The sequence below is a fragment of the Erpetoichthys calabaricus genome, chromosome 4 (genome assembly GCF_900747795.2).
Source record: "Erpetoichthys calabaricus chromosome 4, fErpCal1.3, whole genome shotgun sequence".
Classification (NCBI taxonomy): domain Eukaryota; kingdom Metazoa; phylum Chordata; class Cladistia; order Polypteriformes; family Polypteridae; genus Erpetoichthys; species Erpetoichthys calabaricus.
The window spans coordinates 177,507,961-177,528,910 of NC_041397.2; the positions used below are offsets into that span (position 1 = coordinate 177,507,961).

General features: G+C 38.3%; 1 protein-coding gene across 1 annotated transcript in view; it reads left to right on the top strand.

Moving 5' to 3' along the window:
* Positions 1-589: 589 nt before the first annotated feature.
* LOC114651408 (putative defense protein 3) overlaps positions 590-20,950 on the top strand; it is a 48,257-nt gene continuing 27,896 nt past the window's right edge. The window contains exon 1 of the mRNA XM_051926092.1: positions 590-846. Within this exon, the coding sequence (XP_051782052.1) occupies positions 648-846 (199 nt within the window). The 5' untranslated portion in view covers positions 590-647. The remainder of the gene's footprint in view (positions 847-20,950) is intronic.

Consider the following 20,950-nt stretch of genomic DNA (forward strand, 5'->3'; position numbering starts at 1 on the left):
ACATCTTGGATGAATTGTTGTCAAAACTGCTTGTTTAGAGCTGGAAACAGGTACGCAGGAAATTGCATGGATTATTCCATACCTATGATTATACACAGCCCCCTGTAATATGAGCAGCATGCTGAAATATCATCCATTTTGATTGTAGGATTCAATCCTCGCTCTCCGTTTGAGCGCAGTGAGAGACACTATAGTGACACCTGATGGGCTACTTCAGCGACGCCTGAGAGACATAAAGCAATGTCTGCTAGAATGAAGTTATAAATGGACACAATCCAAATGTGGAAAAATGACTAAAAGAGTACAAGCATTACATTTTACAAGTGTTATTTTATATGATGTGATGGTGACGCCGTTCAATTCTGCTACTCCGCGTCATTTACCAATATCATTTGTCCCCAGCTGCCCGCGATCTTGTCTAGAATAAACACATTCAAGTTAATTTGTATTTTCCTAGTTCATAGCACGGCACATCCTCGAATGATGGATAATTTGCATTTTCCCTAGAGCGCAGGACTGTGATGCTAATTGGCTCCGTGTCCTTATTGTGAGTTAGGAGGGCAGCACTTTGCCCCGCCCCAAACAAGTGGCTTTTCTATTCTTTGTAGTCCTTCTGATTCTTCATTTCAAGTACGAACTGCTACAGAATGGCATCTGGAAAAGTTGTTTCCCTGGTAGTGTCTCTTTTCGTCGTGACCAGAGTGCAGTCTTATCCCAGCGGAGCTCCTACTAGCGTTTGTACTACAATGTTGCCTTCGCATCCACCTGCCTCTCCTTCAACCAGCCCATCGATCTACACGGTGAACATCACCGCAAATGCCTACAAACCAGGGCAGACTGTCTCAGGTGTGTTATGTATTTCTTAGAAAAAAAAATGTATTTGCTTTAACTGAATTTCCCCTTGGGATTAATAAAGTATCTATCTATCTATCTATCTATCTATCTATCTATCTATCTATCTATCTATCTATCTATCTATCTATCTATCTATCTATCTATCTATCTATCTATCTATCTATCTATCTAAGTTGCAACTGCATCGTAAACTTGAGAGAATACAAGAAAGTTTAGTATTAGGTTTCTGTGGGTTACAGTCTTATCCCAATAGGAACTTAGCGGAAGACAATCAAGCGATAATAAATATAAGGCAATCCTGTCTTGTATATCGTGCATTAGAAGGGGCGACACTTTAGAAAAGCGAAATCCCTTATTACTTTGCACTTTATTTTGGAATAAAACACGTCATCACCAAAACTGATTTATTAAGTAAGTAGTGTTATTTTCAGTGATGGTTTATACAGTATGTAAAACTGGTTCACTCGCAGAAAGAAACAATATTACATAGACTTCTGTGTATTGATAGATATATAGAATAACTAATTATTGTATTCAACACAGATTAACACAGAATGATTTACAGTGAACACGGAAGAAATAAAGCAATACTAAAAAAAAAAAAAAAAAACGCATGCAAAAACGTTTCATTAACTCATCCGTGTCTTGCTAATATTGGACTTGTAATACATTTCATCCATTTTCTGACTCTGCTTTTTCAAACACCGGGTTTACTGTATCAAGCACGATGCAAAAATCAACCCTGGAAGGGACAATACGTGTGAGCATTTTATATTTGTCATGAATTGTTTTGCATTTTCGTTTATAAAACAAGGGATTGTTTATTATTAGGTGGTGTGGTGGTGCATTTCTACCTCACAACATCAGACTGCAGGGCTTGACTCCAAGCCGAGGCACCGTGTGGAGTTTGCAAGCTCTTGTTGTGAAATTTTCTTCTGATATTAGTATTTTTTTTCACATCCCAAAAACATGTCTTTTAGGGTTACTAGAAAGTCTCAGTGACAGTGTGTCCTGTGATGGTCAGGTCTCCTGTACAGGGTTTGAACCCAAAGTTGGTGGAATAAGTACCAGCTCCCAGTGACCTTAAACTGGATAATTGGGTTAGAAAACAAATAAATGATAGCATGCAAGAATATGCCGAAACAACAAACAACAACAAATTACATTCAGATATGGAGGCCAAAATTATTATATTTTTAATTTTGTCACACTCCTTTTTGACTGGGTGCTATGGTACCTGAGTGTTTAGTGCTGCTGTTTCACAACTCCAGAGACCGTGTAGAGTTTATATGTTCTCTGTATAGGTTATTACTCTATCTTTTCTTGTTTTCTCTCATATCCTAAAGAAATGTTAATTTCTAACTCTACATAGTTCCCTTGTGAGTGTAGGTGCTTGCTATTGAACTACAATGGCTTGGGTCCTCACCAGTTAGTTCCTGAACTACACCCAATGCTGCCAGGACAACTAACCTGAAATGAATATAGTAAGTTAGTTTAGATTAAAATGATTGGATTACTCTTGATGGAGAGGAAATATTGTAGCTATGCATGATAGGCTGTAGACATATTAATCATTAATGGATTTATTTTATATTTATTTCTATTACTAGTTTGTCCATTCCAGATTTGCCTTATTGCTTCTTTTTTATCATTCATTTATATGAAACTGTTACTCCCTTCAGAGTGAATCGCAATGCTGTATTTTTTATGTTTCAGCACTAATAGATCTAACAAAATAAAATACAGTACAGTAAATTATTATGAAAACAAATTAAAGTTAATTGATCTGAACTGAATTGAATTAGAACTCTGCACTTGTAATGATAGCTATACAAGTACAGTTATAAAAAGATTAAATTATTCAATGAGTCTCCAAGCTCACTGTGGACACTGGATATTTTAATTTGCCAATTTATTAGGGCCATGTAATGCTTAGGTGACTATAGGTTCAATCATCACCAGCTAGTGAGGACTGACCATGTGACCCTGATGAAATCACTTAAGCTGCCAATGCTTCCTATTTTAAAAAAGCATCTTGGAATGATCTTAGCTATAAAAAGCAGCTAAAGTTGGTACAATAGCAAGATTTATCTATGTTATGCTAGTCAATGCCAGGTGACATAGTGGGTATATTTGATTTGATTAATGTTTGCAGAAACCATAAAGAAAACCATTAAAAAGTCATAAAGAAAAGGCATATGATGAGTTGTATGAGAGTTTGGACACTAAGGAGGAAGAAAAAGACCTGTACCGATTGGCTAGACAGAGGGGCTGAGCTGGGAAAGATGTGAAGCAGGTTAAGATAATAAAGGATAAAAATGGAAACATACTCACAAGCGAGGAGAGTGTGTTGAGCAGATGGAAAGAGTACTTTGAGAGGCCGATGAATGAAGAGAATAAGAGAGGGAGGGAAGGTTAGACGACGTGGAGATAGTGAATCAGGAAGTGCAATGGATTAGCAAGGAGGAAGTAAGGAAACTATGAAGAGGATGAAGAATGGAAAGGCCGTTGGTTGTTTAGGAGAGTTGGCAGTGGAGTTTTTAACCAGATTATTTAACGGAATCTTGCAAAGTGAGAGGATGCCTGAGGAGTGGAGAAGAAGTGTACTGTTACCAATTTTTAAGAATAAGGGGGATGTGCAGAGCTGTAGTGACTACAGGGGGATAAAATTGATGAGCCACAGCATGAAGTTATGGGAAAGAGTAGTGGAAGCTAGGTTAAGATGGGAGGTGATGAGTAGTGAGCAGCAGTATGGTTTCATGCCAGGAAAGAGCACCACAGATGCAATGTTTGCTCTGAGGGTGTTGATAGAGAAGTATTGAGAAAACCAGAAGGAGTTGTATTGTGTCTTTGTGGACCTGGAGAAAGCAAATGACAGGGTGCCTCGAGAGGAGTTGCAGTATTGTATGAGGAAGTTGGGAATGGCAGAGAAGTATGTAAGAGTTGTATAGGATATGCACAAGGGAAGTGTGACAGTGGTGAGGTCTGCAGTAGGGGTAACGGATGCATTCAACGTGGAGGTGGGATTACATCAGGGATCGGCTCTGAGCCCTTTCTTATTTGCAATGGTGATGGACAGGTTGACAGATGAGATTAGACAGGCGTCCCTGTGGACTATGATGTTTGCTGATGACATTGTGATCTGTAGCAAGAGTAGGGAGCAGGTGGAGGAGACCCTGGAGAGGTGGAGATATGCTCTAGAGAGGAGAGGAATGAAGATCAGTAGGAACAAGACAGAATACATGTGTGTAAATGAGAGGGAGGTCAGTGGAATGGTGAGGATGCAGGCAGTAGAGTTGGCGAAGGTGGATGAGTTTAAATACTTGGGATCAACAGTACAGAGTAATTAGGATTGTGGAAGAGAGGTGAAAACGAGAGTGCAGGCAGAATGGAATGGGTGGAGAAGAGTGTCAGGAGTGATTTGTGACAGACAGATATCAGCAAGAGTAAAAAGGAAGGTCTACAGGAGACCAGTTATGTTATATGGGTTGGAGACGGGAACACTGACCGGAAAGCAGGAGACAGAGCTGGAGGAGGCAGAGTTAAAGATGCTAAGATTTGCATTGGGTATGACGAGGATGGACAGGATTAGAAATTAGTACATTAGAGGGTTGGCTCAAGTTGTACAGGTTTGGAGACAAAGTCAGAGAGGTGAGATTGTGTTGGTTTGGACATGTGCAGAGGAGAAATGCGGAGTATATTGGGAAAAAGATGTTAAAGATAATGCTGCCAGGCAAGAGGAAAAGAGGAATGCCAAAGAGAAGATTTATGGATGTGGTGAGAGAAGACATGCAGGCAATGGGTGTGACAGAGCAAGATGTAGAGGACAGGAAGATATGGAAGAAGACGATCCGCTGTGGCAACCCCTAATGGGAGCAGCCGAAAGAAGAAGAAGAAGTTCAGTCACAAAGCACAGTGCTGGAGTGAAGCTCTTTGGTCAGACTTCTTCTTTTACTGTATTTCCCTTGTCCCTTCCATTATTTAACTCCAGTAAAATGAGTGTTACCCTAGAAAAGACAGAGATAGGTGGAGCAGGGAAAACTGTAGGCAAAAGGGTAGAAGTGAACAGCTCGCTCAGTCCAGAGAAACCAGAATATAAAAACAGATGATTCTGTACATTTTAGAGAAGTGAATCAATGATATTTAATACCAGCTTCCACATCCAAAGTGCATTTCTTTTTACATCAGCAGATGGTTTTAAGATGAATAGGTGTGTAAATGGAAACAAACTGTTTTGTTCTACTATTTTGTTTACTACAATGTAGCAGCTTTGAAAACAAAGACACCTGATCATTTAACAAACCCAAAGGAATTAGTACCTCTGAGGGCCTCTGAAAAAGCACAGTTAAAGTTCAGAAAGGTTAAACATCTTTTCATAAACTCAAAATAAGCACCAAACATCAAATTGACTTTTAAACAAAATATTCAATGCATCTGTCTTTCAAGCTAAACCTTTTTGACTAGTTTGACTCTTTGGACATACAGTAACTGCTGTAAACACGTCACATAAAGTGTTATTTAGTAAGAGCATTAAGGGCAAACCATAAGAGCTGCAGATGTAACAGTAGAGAACTGAAGAGCTGAAGGGCAAAAAACAAAAGAAAGGGCCTACTAAACCAGAGATTGCAAGCGAATCGAGGTCTTAGGATTTTGAGTTTGGATTAGAATTTAGGTTGTGGTGTACAGTCATTTTGACTTTTGGTTTGTTTCATTACTATTTTTCTGATTCTTTCATCTTCTGGTCTATTTCCTTAAAATTCCTTCTTTCTATTTAATTTGTGGAAGAACAATGACAAATGTTCTCGATAAAAGAGCAAAGAAAACAATGTCTTCCATAACATACAGTACAATACAATACAACTTATATTTATTTTTTTCACTGAGTGCATGGGCAGAGTGCTGTGAACAAATTCTCAGAGGAAACACAAATATAGATTATACAGTATTTATTACTAAATACACAATTAGTTCATATAAAGATATGGATGTGTTAAAACACACCAACACACCAAATAGAAATTAACAAACATTATCTGTGCATTAATAATTGTTGAACTATGAACAGTTGACAACAGAGGAGATTTCAATTGTGAAAGCAAAAGTCAAACATAGTCATAGTACTATAGCACTTGGCCAACTAATCGCCCCACTCCTCCAGGGCCTTCTGTAGTATAGTTTATGCTGGGCCATTCAGTATGATGACAGGATCTTTCCATCTGATGATTCCAATGCTCCTTTATTTGAGATGACTTTTCCATATATGTAGGAAGGCAGCTTGGCAGTAGAGTAGTTGCACCAAATGCCCCATCAAGATACAGAAAAGAGAAACAAAATAGAGGAAGGTTAGTAAATATCGTATTTCTTTTGTTATGGTACAAATGACTAACAAACAGAGATACAATATGTACTGTTAATTTTCAGCTGTAGTCAGGGTATGCTAGACTAAAGCAGTGAGCCTTCAGTGTGTATTTAAATGCTGAGACTAAAGGGACATCTCTTATTTTAGCATGTAGATCATTCCACAGCTTTGAGTCCCTGTAACTAAAAGCTTGATCCCCCACTGTTATCTTGTTCATTCTTGGAATCTTAAGTAGGCCAACATCTTGAGATCTCAATGTTCGCTGTGGTTTGTAACTAATGATCAATTAAGGTAAGAAGTGCTTTTCCATTTAAGACTTTATATGTTAAAAGGAAGATTTTGAAATCAGCCCTAAGGTTAACTGTGAGCGAATGCAAGGACTTGAGAACTGGAATTATACATTCATATTTTCTGGTTTGTGTAATTTTTCTTGCAGCAGCATTTTGAATCAATAATAGAATAATTTGAAGAGCCTGTGAATCATGCACCGTACTAGTCAACATTACTAGAAATAAATGCATGAATTCATTTCTCAGTATCCAGCATTTTTAGAAAATATTTGAATTTTCCAGCATTTTTAAGGTGTACAAAACATGTCTTGGATTGTTTTGTAATGTGTGTTTTAAATGACGTCAGTGCCAAAAACAACACCTAAATTGCGTGCTGATTCAGTAAAATTGATTCCAACTGATTTAAAAAGTGACAGAGAGTTGCTGCTGTCAGCACCATTCCCCCAAAAAATACCATTTCTATTTTTCTGTATTCAGAGAAAAATAGTTCTCATCCATCCATTCCTTTAGCTCATTGACACAACTTATTAAGGGCAGTATATGAGAAACGTCATTCGGTCTAAAACAAAGGCGTAGTTGGGTATCATCTGCATAAGATTGAAAATTAATGCTGTATTTCTAATGATAGTTCGCAAACGAAACATGTAATGTGAAAATAGTAAAGGTTCTAGTACTGAGCCTTGCGGGATAGCATATTTAATTTTGAGTGTAATGATAAAAGACTGTTAGCACATTTATGCACATACTGGAATCAGTATTATAAATAAGAACTAAACCAGGCAAGCTCAGTGCCAATGTAATTTTTTAGCCTGTGTAGTAAAATAGAATAGTCAGTGCTATCAAATGCTTTGCTTAAATCTAACAACATAGTGTAACTACTATGCAATTTCTTTATTCAGAGGATATTAAAATGTCCTTTTCAACACAATTTAGTGCTGTTTCTCTGCTATAACCAGTACAGAAGCCAGAAATGAATTTCTTAAATAAATTGTGATGTGTAAAACAAGAAAACAACTACTTTTTCAAGTATTTTGGAGAGAAGGGGTAAATTTGAAGCAACTCCATAATTAAGTGTATGTGGGTCTTGCTCTGGATTTTTAAGTAATGATCTTATAATTTTCACTTTTAGTGCATCAGGAACTGTGCCATTCAGTAATCACCTATTGATAATGGTAAGAATGGATGCTGCCAGAACATCTATTAAATTTTTTACTTGTTAGTTAGGACTGGGTAGGATTCATTTTAGGAATAAAATCTATGACTTCCTTTACTGTTATCGGATTAAAATTGCTAAAATGATGTGCGAATATTGAGACAGGATTTGCTAATCTCATATGATGTTTGCTGGGTAGCAATGAAATCTGGGATCTTATTAATTTTCTTATTAAAGAAGTTCATACAGTCTGCATTGTTAATGTCTGTAGGTATTTTACATTGTTCAGAATTCCCATTTGTTAAATTAACCACAGTTCTAAACAGCACACAAGGATTGTTAACTTTTGTTTTTTATTAATCTTGAATAGTGGTCTGAGTGAGTAATAAAGAGAGCTTTTTTTTTATACTTTTTAACACACTCTGTCCATGCAATTCCAAAGACCTGCAGCTTTGTTGCTGTCCATCTACACTCCAGTTTTCAATTTTCTAATTTAACTCTTTGAGGGCTGAATATTTTTTCCAAAAAACTCAGTTTTCTGAAAAGCACACAAAGCAATGGTTTCACACATAAGTCAACATAAAATGTCTGTTGCTATGTGCTGTGGCTCCTGTTGTTGCATGTTCAGTATCTCTGGCAGCACTGGCTGAGCAGAACTTTGCACCACGGTGGGCCAGCTGCCTGGCTGTCTTCGCACAGCAGGTGGGTGCCGGTGGCGGGGGTTTATACCTTTTGTCATCATAAGTGGTGGTCCTCCCAGGCGAATACTTTTGTAGGCACATCAGCTACATGAAATTGTTAAGCACCATGATCAGCTTGACAACGATCAGATGATGCTGGTACCTCACTTTCGTTTTCGATCTCCATCTCCAGATCACTTGCATCAAACTCGGAGTCCGACAAGTAAGAGTCCTATTCAACAAAATTGTGTAAAATGTCCATAGAGTATTTTGCTTTGCACATTTGCTTCGGTCTCCTGCCAGATGTTGATGCCATTTTAGAGGTTGTTTGCTCTTCGCTACTCATACACGCGTAGGGAATCGAGGTTAAATGAACAAAGCTACGTAACTGTCCTTTTAGCAAAGAGAGTTGAACTAAAATGTAAGGGCGGGTTTTGTCGCAGTTTACAGCTGATTACTGTCCTCTACCACTGAATTTTGACAAAAGTCGACATCAGCCCTGAAAGAGTTAAGAGCTCAAGTACTTTTATTAAAGCAGTGTGAGTTTCTATGTGCTTTAAGGGGAGCTACTGTATCCAAAGCCTCTTTCAAAGTCACAGTATAATTTGATATTTTTTACCTCAATTATGTTTGAGTTTCTCAAAATACTGTATCTCAAAATTTTGACGCAGAGTTGCAATTTACATACCACACTATCCTTGTTTATTTTGCGAGTGTACTGGTAAGGGCAAAACCAAATCAAATGCAATTAAGCAGTGATAAATAATTTAACAACATAATATTTTAATTTTGAATATTAACTCTTTAAGTAATAATTTTATCTAATGTACAGTTTTGACTATGAGTAAGGTCATTTACAATCTGGCAAAACTGTGCTGAGTTTAACAAATAAGTAAAACATTTGCTAAAAGTGTCGGTTTCCACACAAATGTGTATATTAAAATCCCATATCAACATTACATAATTATAACTTGTAGCTAAATTGGATAAAAGCTGCCAAATTCAGGCATGAAAAATGAATATGGCCCTGGTGGTCTGTGACTGTTGGTCTAGTGGCCTGTTGTGCTAGATTCTGTTTAAGTATCTAATACAAATGCTTGAAAGACAAAGTAAATTTGCATACATTTTAGAAGTGGTTTGCAATTCAATGTATCTCTTGATTTTTGATGGAATATATAACCATTTTTTGATGTCTTGGCTAAGGGAATAGTGTCCGATTTTCTAAGCCAGCTTTCAGTGAAAATATCCAAAAATTTAACTGGATTTATTAAAAGCAAACATGTACTGGAGCATCAAACCTTCAGCTTTGTTCAGCATAATATGAGCCTCTGTACTATCTGAGCTGCCAGAGATTTTAATTCTTGGATGCAGAAAATTATTTTTACAGAGATCAATAGGTTTATTTGTTTACTGTACATTGGAAATTTGGTTTTGGACTCAACTTATAAATTTACATTAAATTATTGTATTCCATCCCCATTTATACAAACAGTATAAATTTTGACTATTTCACACTAGATCTTGGATCCACACTGGAATATGTGTTATCAACTATGTGTTTTTACAGTTGCTGTTGATCCTCTACCTATCAGACTTCACAAAGAGTCAGAGAACAAAAAAGTATCTCCTCATACGCATATCATGGTCCTATATAAAACTGATCTATACTAATCACTTCCATGGGTATTAAATCTCTTGGATTATTTCCACACAGTCTCTGCATTCAGAATTAATTTAAATAAGAATGTACATTTCCCAATGAATACTCAGACATTTTATTGATTGTCCCAAAATAGTTAAAATATCTTCAAGTTATGGACATATTTTTATCTCACTTAAGTTGGAAGAATTAATGTTATTGAAATGACTCTCCTTCCAAAGCTTCTATCTTTTCCCTATACATACTGTATTATCAAATCTCTTTTTAAAGTTTGGCACAATTGTTACTTTGTTCAAAAGTAAAATGTTGACTATGCAAAGACTTAAAGCAAAACTGAGATTGGAACTACACAACTTCCATAACTGCGTCATGAATGGACACACTGAGAGGCTATTTAAGGAAGCAGAAGTTAATGAAACTGCACCTTCATGGTTACTCATAGAAGGTGAACTCAAGTTGAAACTATTTTCTGTATGCTTTAATCTGCACTCCAGCCATTACTAACTCTTGCCAGTTTACTAGCAGCATGTGGTTTACTCAAAATAAGGCACCAATGTAGGAGACATTTTAAAACAAAGATGCTACACTCATCTGCTCCCATGTATAATAATTATATATTCCAGCTTCTTTTAAACTTCACAATACTTAACTCATAGTGTTTGCCTAATCATCCTTTAGTATCTTTGTCATGATAAGGATATATGCAATATGTCCAGATTTCTATCAATTAATTCCAAGGATTGTACATCCCAGATGATCTTACTTTGTCACTGGGAGGGGGACCTATCAATTAAAATCACAGAAAATGGATTATAGCCACTGACAATAAATATTTCACTTCAGCATGTACAAAAAAATACTGTAATTCAGCTAAAAGGTTTATTTTTCACACCACACACCTATGTTGGCTGAAATTATCTAAAAATAATCCAGTACATGATCCAAACTGTTAATGATGCCATTAAACACTTGAATTGCTAGGTCCTGACTTTGGGAATGCCCTACACTCAGATCACTTTGGGAAACAAATATGTGTTTATCTGTCAAATTGTGTTGGATTTACAATTACGCCCAATCCGTTAATAGAATTAGATGGAGTAACACAAGGTTTGAACACTGTGAAAAGAAACATCTGTTATGATATCCTACACTACATTGCTCGTCCATTAGTCATCTAGAACAATCCTGACCCAACCTGCATAACTCCATGGTAAAGTGATGTTATTTTATATAAAATTAGAAAAAATAAATTTTTCCATGTGAGGATGAGATCAAAGGATTTTCAAAATTTGACAAAAAATGTATTAACACTATTCTATAATAAACACACTTGGCATCTTCATAGTGTCTGTGATGTCTCAACATCATATAGCTCCCCAATTGGGGTAGGAGAAGGGTGCAGAGTTTGGCCTAATTTAATTTAATTTAAACAAAAGTGTTTGGAATGTATGGGGTGGTGCATAAAAAAGTAGGTCCCAACACAGAAAGGAGCACCATCCTGTTTTTAGCAGCAGCATATATTCAGGTAAAGCCAGGGGCAAGTCCCCATAAATATTTAATTTAATTTTGTTAATTCTGTTATCTATGTACATGAAGGAGGGAAAACATGCCAACATATTACAATTGTGGAATAGTATGTTCATACAGGCTCTTTCAAGTTCACATGCGAAAGATTTATAGAACGATATCCTATTGCAAGAGCTTCTTAGAATCGCACAATTTGGCAGTAGGTGAAAAAGTGGTGCACTACTGGTTCAGTAAGCAATGCACTGAAGCCATGAAACCCTTCTGTCCATACGCCTGAGGTTGTTGTTGACACTGCAGAATATATGGAAAGAAGTCATCATAAATCAACATAATGATTATCACAAAAAAGGCCACTTAAGCGTGTACTTTATTATGCCACACCCAGTAGTATTGATTGTATCTTTGCCTTTTCAAAAGCAGCGAGCAACAGGTAAAGTAGTGATAGCCTCTTAATACATTTGTCTCTTTAACTTTGCAAGCAAAAAATTCAGAAGTACAGCATAACAGAAATAACAAACATCAATGTTGATTCTTGCAGCTCAACATTTTGAGTAATATACACTAACAATTTAGTAGCTTTGTTTTTAAAGATGGAAATGCTTATTCTATTATCCTATGTATATAAAATATAGCTGAATAGTATGATTCATTTTATAATCTGCTCTGTAATCACCTAGTATTGTAGTTAGATACATATAGTTAAGTAAGTAAAGCATTCTGACACCCTTTCCATTTTTCTACAACTCCGTGACGGCCAGTGTGATTTTGTACGCTAAGGTGTGCTGGGCTGGTAACATCACTGAGGCCCACCAAATCAACAAGCTAATTAAAAGGGCAGGCTCAGTTATTCATCTGTCTATGCTGCCAAACCTACCATTTTGCATTTATAATGCTGTCATCCCTTGAAACTTCTTAATTTTGCTACTTTTCCAATACTCTATGTGTCACTTCTTAATGTTGCCACATTTCTTTGCTTTTAACTTTCAGCTGGTTGTACTACAGAGACACTGTATGTACTGTATATTATAAAATTAGATGTTTTCCAACTTGTATCGGAGTAAAAACAGACAAATGTTAGAGGTAAGATATTGTAATGACAGTCATAATCATAGCTGTTGTTGTTAAGAAGCATTAATAATGTAAACAGAACTGCCAAAAATCAGGGGCACTGATGTGAAGAGAACAAAATACAAGAAAACACAGAAAAGTTAATAAATAATATAGAAAAGAACAACCACATACGGTAAATACAATGACAAGAGTTGAAAAAACCTGAGACTTGCATTATGTTGAATTACTGTATTCTTTTGGACACTTGGAGACAGGCACTCATCAGAAATGGACCCTTCAGTGTCATAGTTCAGGTCTTAGTGAAAAGTATATTCGGTTAGTTGGCATCATATACATTATTATGGTGCTACTCCAAAAACATAAAAAACTAGCTAAGTACTCTGCTTCAGAACCTGCCTTCACTCAGTTCATTTACTGCACATGCACACTAGGATAAGGCGAGTTAACCCAGTTAAGGCATAATTCTCATTTCTTATAAAACTGTGTTTACATTCTCAAGTAATATTCTGGAGTTCTCCTTTACCAAAACACTCTGACGTCATTAAATTGCACAAAAACAGTTAAAAGTCATCACTGGCCATCATGAATCTGAAAACAAACATAAATCCTGTGATAATTTTTTTGTGTCTTCTCCAATCTGAGCCCCCGATGATTAGCGGTATGAACATTGCTGCATAACCTGATCGCACTTTTTTATCACATCTATAGCAAATAGCTGTACAAAAACTAAACTGACACTTTATTAATATGTTTCTTTTACTCTTTTCTACTTGGCTGTGTGATTAAGCCCTGCAAATGACCCAGTACATGTACTTCTTGCCTTACATCCAGTGATGCTATGATAATGCAGGTATTTTAACTTCAATAAAATAAGTATTGTGTTAGGTTACTCATTATTTTAAAAAGTAATTGAACTATGTAAAGCAAGATCTTGTGGACGCTTCTACCTGTGGGTGCTAAACTAAGCAGGCCAATAAAGTGCAACAGACATGCACAGACTACAAAATCCTCAACTGTAACCCTGTTAAGGGCCTACAAGGCCACATGACTGGGTTATTAGTGGAGAGATCCACCTCTGCTAACCAGGAGATTAATAACCTGGATTCTCTAACCACAATAAGGGTTTACATGGCATTTTAGACACCAGATTTCTGTGAAGCTCTGGATTATTAAGATGCATGTAGTCACACTCATTGACAAGATATTAATGACCTGGGAATAACATGCCATGTTTTCACAAATTCTGACTCCAAGAAGATAGCTGTAGCTTAGTATTTGTCCAGTTTTTCTGCTGGGATACTTGTCAAGAAAGTGTTACAGAAAGGGTGTTTTTGCACGACTCGTTCACCTAATTGAAATAGTTGATACATATGCCACAACAGAATACACAAATTTCTAATAGTATACCAGCAAGGATCCTTTCTTACAGAACTAATGAATTCTGGTAAGTTTTACATTAAAACAAACCATACATTCAGAAACTGGCATCACCAGTCTATATCATGTGGAAAATGCATGTAAAATATCACAAGGAGCAGACGATATTGAGCATTTTATGCACTGTGCCAAATTCAGATTCAAATATATATATTGTCAGTCAGTCAGCCAGTCAGTCGGTCATCATCCAACCCACTATATCCTAACTCAGGGTCACGGGGGTCTGCTGGAGCCAATCCCAGCCAACACACGGTGCATGGCAGGAACAAACCCCGGGCAGGGTGCCAGCCCACCACAATATATATATTGTTATATAATGAAAACTTTATATCCACTTGGTCAATCATGTCTTCTCTTAATTGATATTTTTGTGAGAGCTATTGATGTTAATGTTTCTGACAGAACATAAGGCAGAAGTTCATGTGGTATTTAATAGCTAGCTTATTAATACAGTTATGTAATGCATTTTTGATTCATGTTTGTATGTTATACATGCAAATGGCACAATTTTCTGTGTTCTTTTGTAATCCATGTTAAATCTAACATTTGACTTTATTTATTTATTTTTTATTTGATTTTAAGCTTTTCATAACAATACTCCATCATACTAAAAACTCCTACACTATTCTCCTAGAAAGCAAAGAAAGAAAAAACTTTAAAATTAAATGATCACTCAGAAATCCTGAAATGCCCAATGATTAGTAATGCTTTAACTTACTCAATTATTTGTGGCAATTGATCAGATTATAAAGAACTTTGGAACTCTTCCTTGTAAAGTTAATTGAATTTTTTTTGCAATTTGCAGTAAAATGGGCCATTATTTAACCCTTATTTTATAGTGGCCTAGGACTTTTCCTGTTGAGCAAAAGATAAACAATGCGCTAGCAGTATAGTGTAAATTATGAAAACAGATTGTTCCTTAAGTGGTAATGTCCCATGTGATGTTATCCCATTATTAAGGATTACCGGTATTCTGAATCCTATTGTTGGAGTTCTCTGTTTCACACTCCCACTGGGACAGCAGAATCATGAAGAGATCTGTTCAATATGTGGTGAGTCTATGCAGTCAGCTTTCACTTTATATGTTTGTAGTTTGGATATGGCGATGCAAATAACCTATATGCGCTTGCTGCAAAAAACAAAATACATTTTATTCATGACATAAGGGAAACAGAAGATGGATAATGCAAGTCTGTGCAGACAAACATCATTAACGAACAACATGAAACAAATGTACATTAGCATTATTTGCTTATTGTCTTTCCTATTGAAAAAGGCATAAAACTTGTGAATTCTCTTTCCTTAATCCTTCTTTAAAGAATTACCCCCTAAAATGTAATTTGAGCAAGAGTAATTTAAAATGTTCTCATCTTGGTTCTGATCTTTCAGCTGGTTAGATAATTTAATTCTGTAAGTTTTTTTTTTTGCATATTCTCTTTGAGTTCTTCTGCAAAGCCAGCCTGAACTTACTTACCATCTCACCAATAATAATAATACATTATATATATTGTGGGAAAAACCCGAGAAAACAAGTCAAAAGACAAGAAAAAAAGGTTTGGGGACCGTCCTCGTATATTGCCCTAAGACAATATATAACAAAAAACAGATCAAAAGTCTTCAAGATTGAAAATACAATTGACAGTTTTACTTTGTGAAAATGATCGTTTAAATACAGACAGGATTATGGGAAAGGAAATGGTTGGCATGAAGTGACTTTATGAACAGGAACCGGAAGTAACGTCATTGAAGTGAGTCGGAAGTGATGTGGTCTTTAGGAGCCGGAAGTGATGTCGTTGATGATGGCCGGAAGTGACGTAGTCATGGCCATTTTGATACCTGGAAGTGGAGGCCATTATTTTTCTTCGGGTTTTCTGTAGAAAGAAGAGATCCAGGTAAGTACCACGTGACACCCATATCTCGCAATAGTTCACTCACCTTTAGGCTCTTTGACTGCCTTCTACTCGCACGTGTGTGACATGACCCCCCCCCTCCCCCCTCAGCCCAGACCCATCGGGTCGAGCAACCTGCACCGAGAGGTCGTGGACATGGGAGAGAGCATCCGCATTGGTCTGTAAGGAACCTCTACAATAAATGACACTAAAACAATAAGGTTGTAAATCCAAAAACCAAGTGACGCGTGGATTCGACTCCCGATGAAGGGACATCCACTGTAAAGCGGCATGATCCATCACCAGAGTGAACTCACGCCCCAATAGATAGTACCTTAAGGACGTAATAGCCCACTTAATCGCCAAGGCTTCCCTCTCCACTGCGGCATACTTGGTCTCCCGATCCAGCAATTTCCGGCTGAGGTACATAATAGGGTGTTCAGCACCGTCGACGCATTGGCTCAGCACGGCACCCAATCCTGTGGCCGATGCGTCGGTCTGGAGAACGAAAGGAAGAGAAAAGTTAGAAGATCTCAAAGCAGGTGCTGAAGTAAGGGCCAACTTTAAATCACCAAATGCTTTATCAGCCGAATCATCCCATACCACTTTTAAAGGTGCATGTTTCTTTGTGAGACTAGATAAGGGCGCAGCAATTTCGGAGAAATTAGGTACAAAACTAACCTGCCAACCCCAAACCTGGTAACCTGCCAACCCCAAAAAAGCTTGAACTTGCCTCTTATTGATCGGACGGGGCCAATTAATGATGGCATCTACTTTATTGCATTGTGGTTTAACAGTACCTCCGCCCACCAGGTAGCCTAAATATTTGGCTTCACATAACCCAAAATATCATTTCTTCGGATTAATACGAAGCCCTGCTAATGTTAGTGTGGAGAGAACAGTTTTAACCTGCACTATATGATCCTTCCATGTGCCGGAATAAATGATTACATCATCCAGGTATGCGGCACTAAATGAATTGTGGGGCCGTAGCAGTGTGTCTACCAGATGTTGGAATGTAGCTGGTGCCCCATGCAAACCAAAAGGAAGAACCCTGTACTGCCAATGTCCACTTGGAGTACTAAATGCGTTTTTTTCTTTAGCGGAGGCCGCTAAGGGAATTTGCCAATACCCTTTTGTCATGTCAAGAGTAGTTAGGAATTGTGCGTTCCCCAGTCGATTGAGCAAATCATCCACTCGCGGCATGGGATACGCATCAAACTTAGAGACCTGATTAAGACGACGGAAGTCATTGCAAAACCTTCACGATCCATCAGGCTTAGGAAGTAGGACAATTGGACTAGACCAAGGGCTATAGCTTTCTTCAATAATCCCTAATTCTAGCATTCGCCTAATTTCCAACTCTACTTCCGCTTTCTCTGCCTCCGGGAGCCTATAGGGTTTCTCTCTGACAATTACTCCAGGGTCGGTAATGATGTCAGGAACAATCAGCGCAGTACGTCCAGGAATTTCATCCACAACTTTGGGGATAGACAAGATAGCGTGTCTGAGATCTTGTCGTTGTTCTGACGTCAATTCGGGACCAAAATTAAGATGGGGTTGAGACATAAACAGAGAACGAGGCTGGCCGGAGGAGGGATCAAGTTCCCTATCCTTCCATGGTTTCAGCAAATTAATATAATATACCCTTTCAGTCGGTCGACGATTGGGTTGTTTAACTAAATAATCGACGAGACCCTTTCTTTCCTTAATTTCATAGGGACCCTGCCAATGGGCTAATAATTTGGAATGTGAAGTTGGGACGAGTACCATTACACGATCACCCGGAACAAATTCCCAGAGGATGATATTACGGTTATAGTAACGCAACTGCGTTGGGGGTTCTCTCCAAATTCGCTTTTAAAATAAGTCTAATTTTCTCTAATCTATCGCATAATTGCGCGATATACTCGAGAACATTTGAAGTAGGAAGGATCTCCTCTTCCCAACCTTATTTTAGCATATCCAATAAACCTCTGGGTTGTCTTCCATATAATAATTCAAAAGGAGAGAAACCCGTGGAGGACTGTTGGACTTCCCGATATGCAAACAAAACGAGAGGAAGTAACTGATCCCAGTTTCTCCCATCCTCGTTAACTACTTTGTGCAGCATCTGTTTTAACGTCTGATTAAAACGTTCCACCAATCTGTCAGTTTGCGGATGATAGACTGATGTTTTCAGATGTTTTATACAGAGTAATTTAGTCACATCCCTGAATGTCTCCGAAGTGAAGGGAGTCCCTTGATCCGTAAGAATCTCTTTGGGGATCCCAACACGAGCGAATATTCCTACTAGTTCCCGTGCGATATTTTTTGTATTGGCTGAGCGCAACGGAACAGCTTCGGGGAATCGAGTGGCATAATCTACTAGGACTAATATATATTTAAAGCCCTTTATCGAGGGTTCTAAATGTCCTACGAGATCAACTCTGACTCTTTCAAACGGGATATCAATAAGGGGAAGGGGAACGAGAGCAGCTCTAGTCCGTCGGGGAATCTGGCAAAGTTGACACCTCCTCATTAATCCCTGGCCAATAAAATCGGAGCTTTATCCTCTCCAATGCCTTTTTGGAGCCTAAATGGGCTCCTAGAAGGGGAGCATGTGCTAACTCACACCGCTAACTCATGCGCTAACTAACTTGTTGCCAAAAAGTGCGTGGAACTAGCAGCAATGTTCGCACTTCACCCCCGTGCTCTGCCACTCTATATAAGAATTCATTTTTTAATACAAAGAACGGCATCGATGGCATGGGATCTAGGGTATTATCACCCTCGGCGGATACTATAGCATTCCTTGCAAACTTTAAGGAATCATCATTCCACTGTTCTCGTTTAAATGAGGAAGGTGTTAATACAATCTGAGAAGATAAATTCTGTATTTGGTCTCTATCAACCTCAATGGGCGGTGCATCTGCCACCAAGCCCTCTCCGTTAGCTGTACTAACTCCGATGGGACTTCTTCGCATTGGGTACCCGTGTGGGTCCGTTCTACTGAGGGACATGGCGTGGAAGCAGTCGGAGCATCATTCTCCATGACTAAGCCTAAATTCTTATTAGGTACAGTTACAGTATGTTATTACCGCTGTTGATTTTATTCCAATCTCTACCCAATATGACTGGAAAAGGGGGATCCGGTAATACAGCCATGGCCATTCCCACTACTTTGTGATTCACTGAAACCACACATCGGGCTGTTTTGTAGTACCGGATGTCCCCATGAATACATTTCAGACTAGTTTTTACTTTAGTCCATTGTTGCGGTAAAACGAAACAGGAAGCAACAATAGAAATGTTACTCCCGGAATCAAACATCGTCCTTACTTTCCTACCATTTATAATAACTGCACCTGTATATGGGAGAGATAAAGGGTTAGTCACTGTGGCACAATACCTTTCCCCCTTGCACCAAAGAGCAATCCTTGGGCTCTGAAATACAGTTAGGGGATAGATGTCCAAGTTCCCCACACCTGAAACAGCGCGGGGGGTTAAATGGTTTATCTCGTTTACGGACGGTAGGCACGGGAGGTTGCCGGATGAGCTCAGGGGCTGCCACACGTGCCTGTTGGGTGCGATGAGAAAACCGTTCTGATCGCCCAGTGACCATTCTGATTTACAAGCCACCCAGTGATGCTCCGCAATCTTGATTAATGTGTCCATGTCCTCAAAGTTATGTTTACGGACTTGCTAGGCGATCTGGTCAGGGAGGGCATGCACGAATGTTTCACATGCCAGTAGCTCGGCCATCTTATGGGAGCTATTAATATCTGGTCATAACCAGTGGCATACTTTGCCCCTAGCTTCAAAAGCCTGGGTTCTCAATGGCCTCTCGCGGTCAAACTGCCACTCCCTCCATTCATTCGCCTGCTGTTTCGCAGATATGCCGTAGCACTTGAACACTTCAAGCTTTAGAGCATCATAATCGGTGGCCTGCACCTCGGTTAAATCATAATAGGCTCTCTGCACTGCCCCCTTCAGGTAGGAAGTCAGTAGGTACGCCCATTCTGACCTCGGCCAGGCGTTCCGCTTAGCAGTACGCTCAAAAACCAAAAAATATGTTTCTATATCATCATCTTCAGTTAAATTTGTCAATTGTGTCGGTAATGACCGAGCGGCCTCCGTCAGAACTGAGGCGGCGGCGCGGGCTTCAGCTTCCGCTAGTTGAGTCCTGGTCTCGCCCATCTGTACTTTTAAAGTATGGAGTTCGCCCATTATAGAGGACAGTACGGTATTCGGGTCTTGTTCTTCAGTCATCTTTTAGAACAAATCCTTATCGACTACACCAATTGTGGGAAAAACCAGAGAAAACAAGTCAAAAGACAAGAAAAAAGGTTTGGGGATTGTCCCTGTATATTGACCTAAGACAATATATAAGAAACAACAGATCAAATGTCTTCAAGATTGAAAATACAATTGACAGTTTTACTTTGTGAAAATGATCATTTAAATACAGACAGGATTATGGGAAAAGGAAATGGTTGGCATGAAGTGACGTTATGAACAGGAACCGGAAGTAATGTCATTGAAGTGAGTCGGAAGTGATGTGGTCTTTAGGAGCCGGAAGTGATGTCGTTGCCGATGGCCAGAAGTGACGTAGTTGCGGCCATTATGATACCTGGAAATATATAAATGGATGATGGATTTAAGTTAGTTGAATTATTTAGATTTTTAATTTTATTATGGAAAAAGTGGAGAAGTGTTTCACATAATCTGTCTCAAAACATATTATTATTCTCAATACAGATTATTACTTTCAACAACAATAACCAGAAATGTATATTTTTATACATTTTCTAGCTCTGCTCTAAGTACTCAGTTACAATCATCTCAGAATCAAAACATAAATCGTACTTATCTGCTTCATTCCTATTGTTGCTGAGTGGAGGCAATGCTTTGTACCAGTTCCTTTAGGATCTGCTTTTGGTCTTTCTTCGTCTGTATTCACTTTGGTCACATACTGTAGTTATTTATGGTACTGCAGTTTCAGCTTTTCAGGTCTCATGTATAGTGGTCCACATTTCCTAGTAGAAAC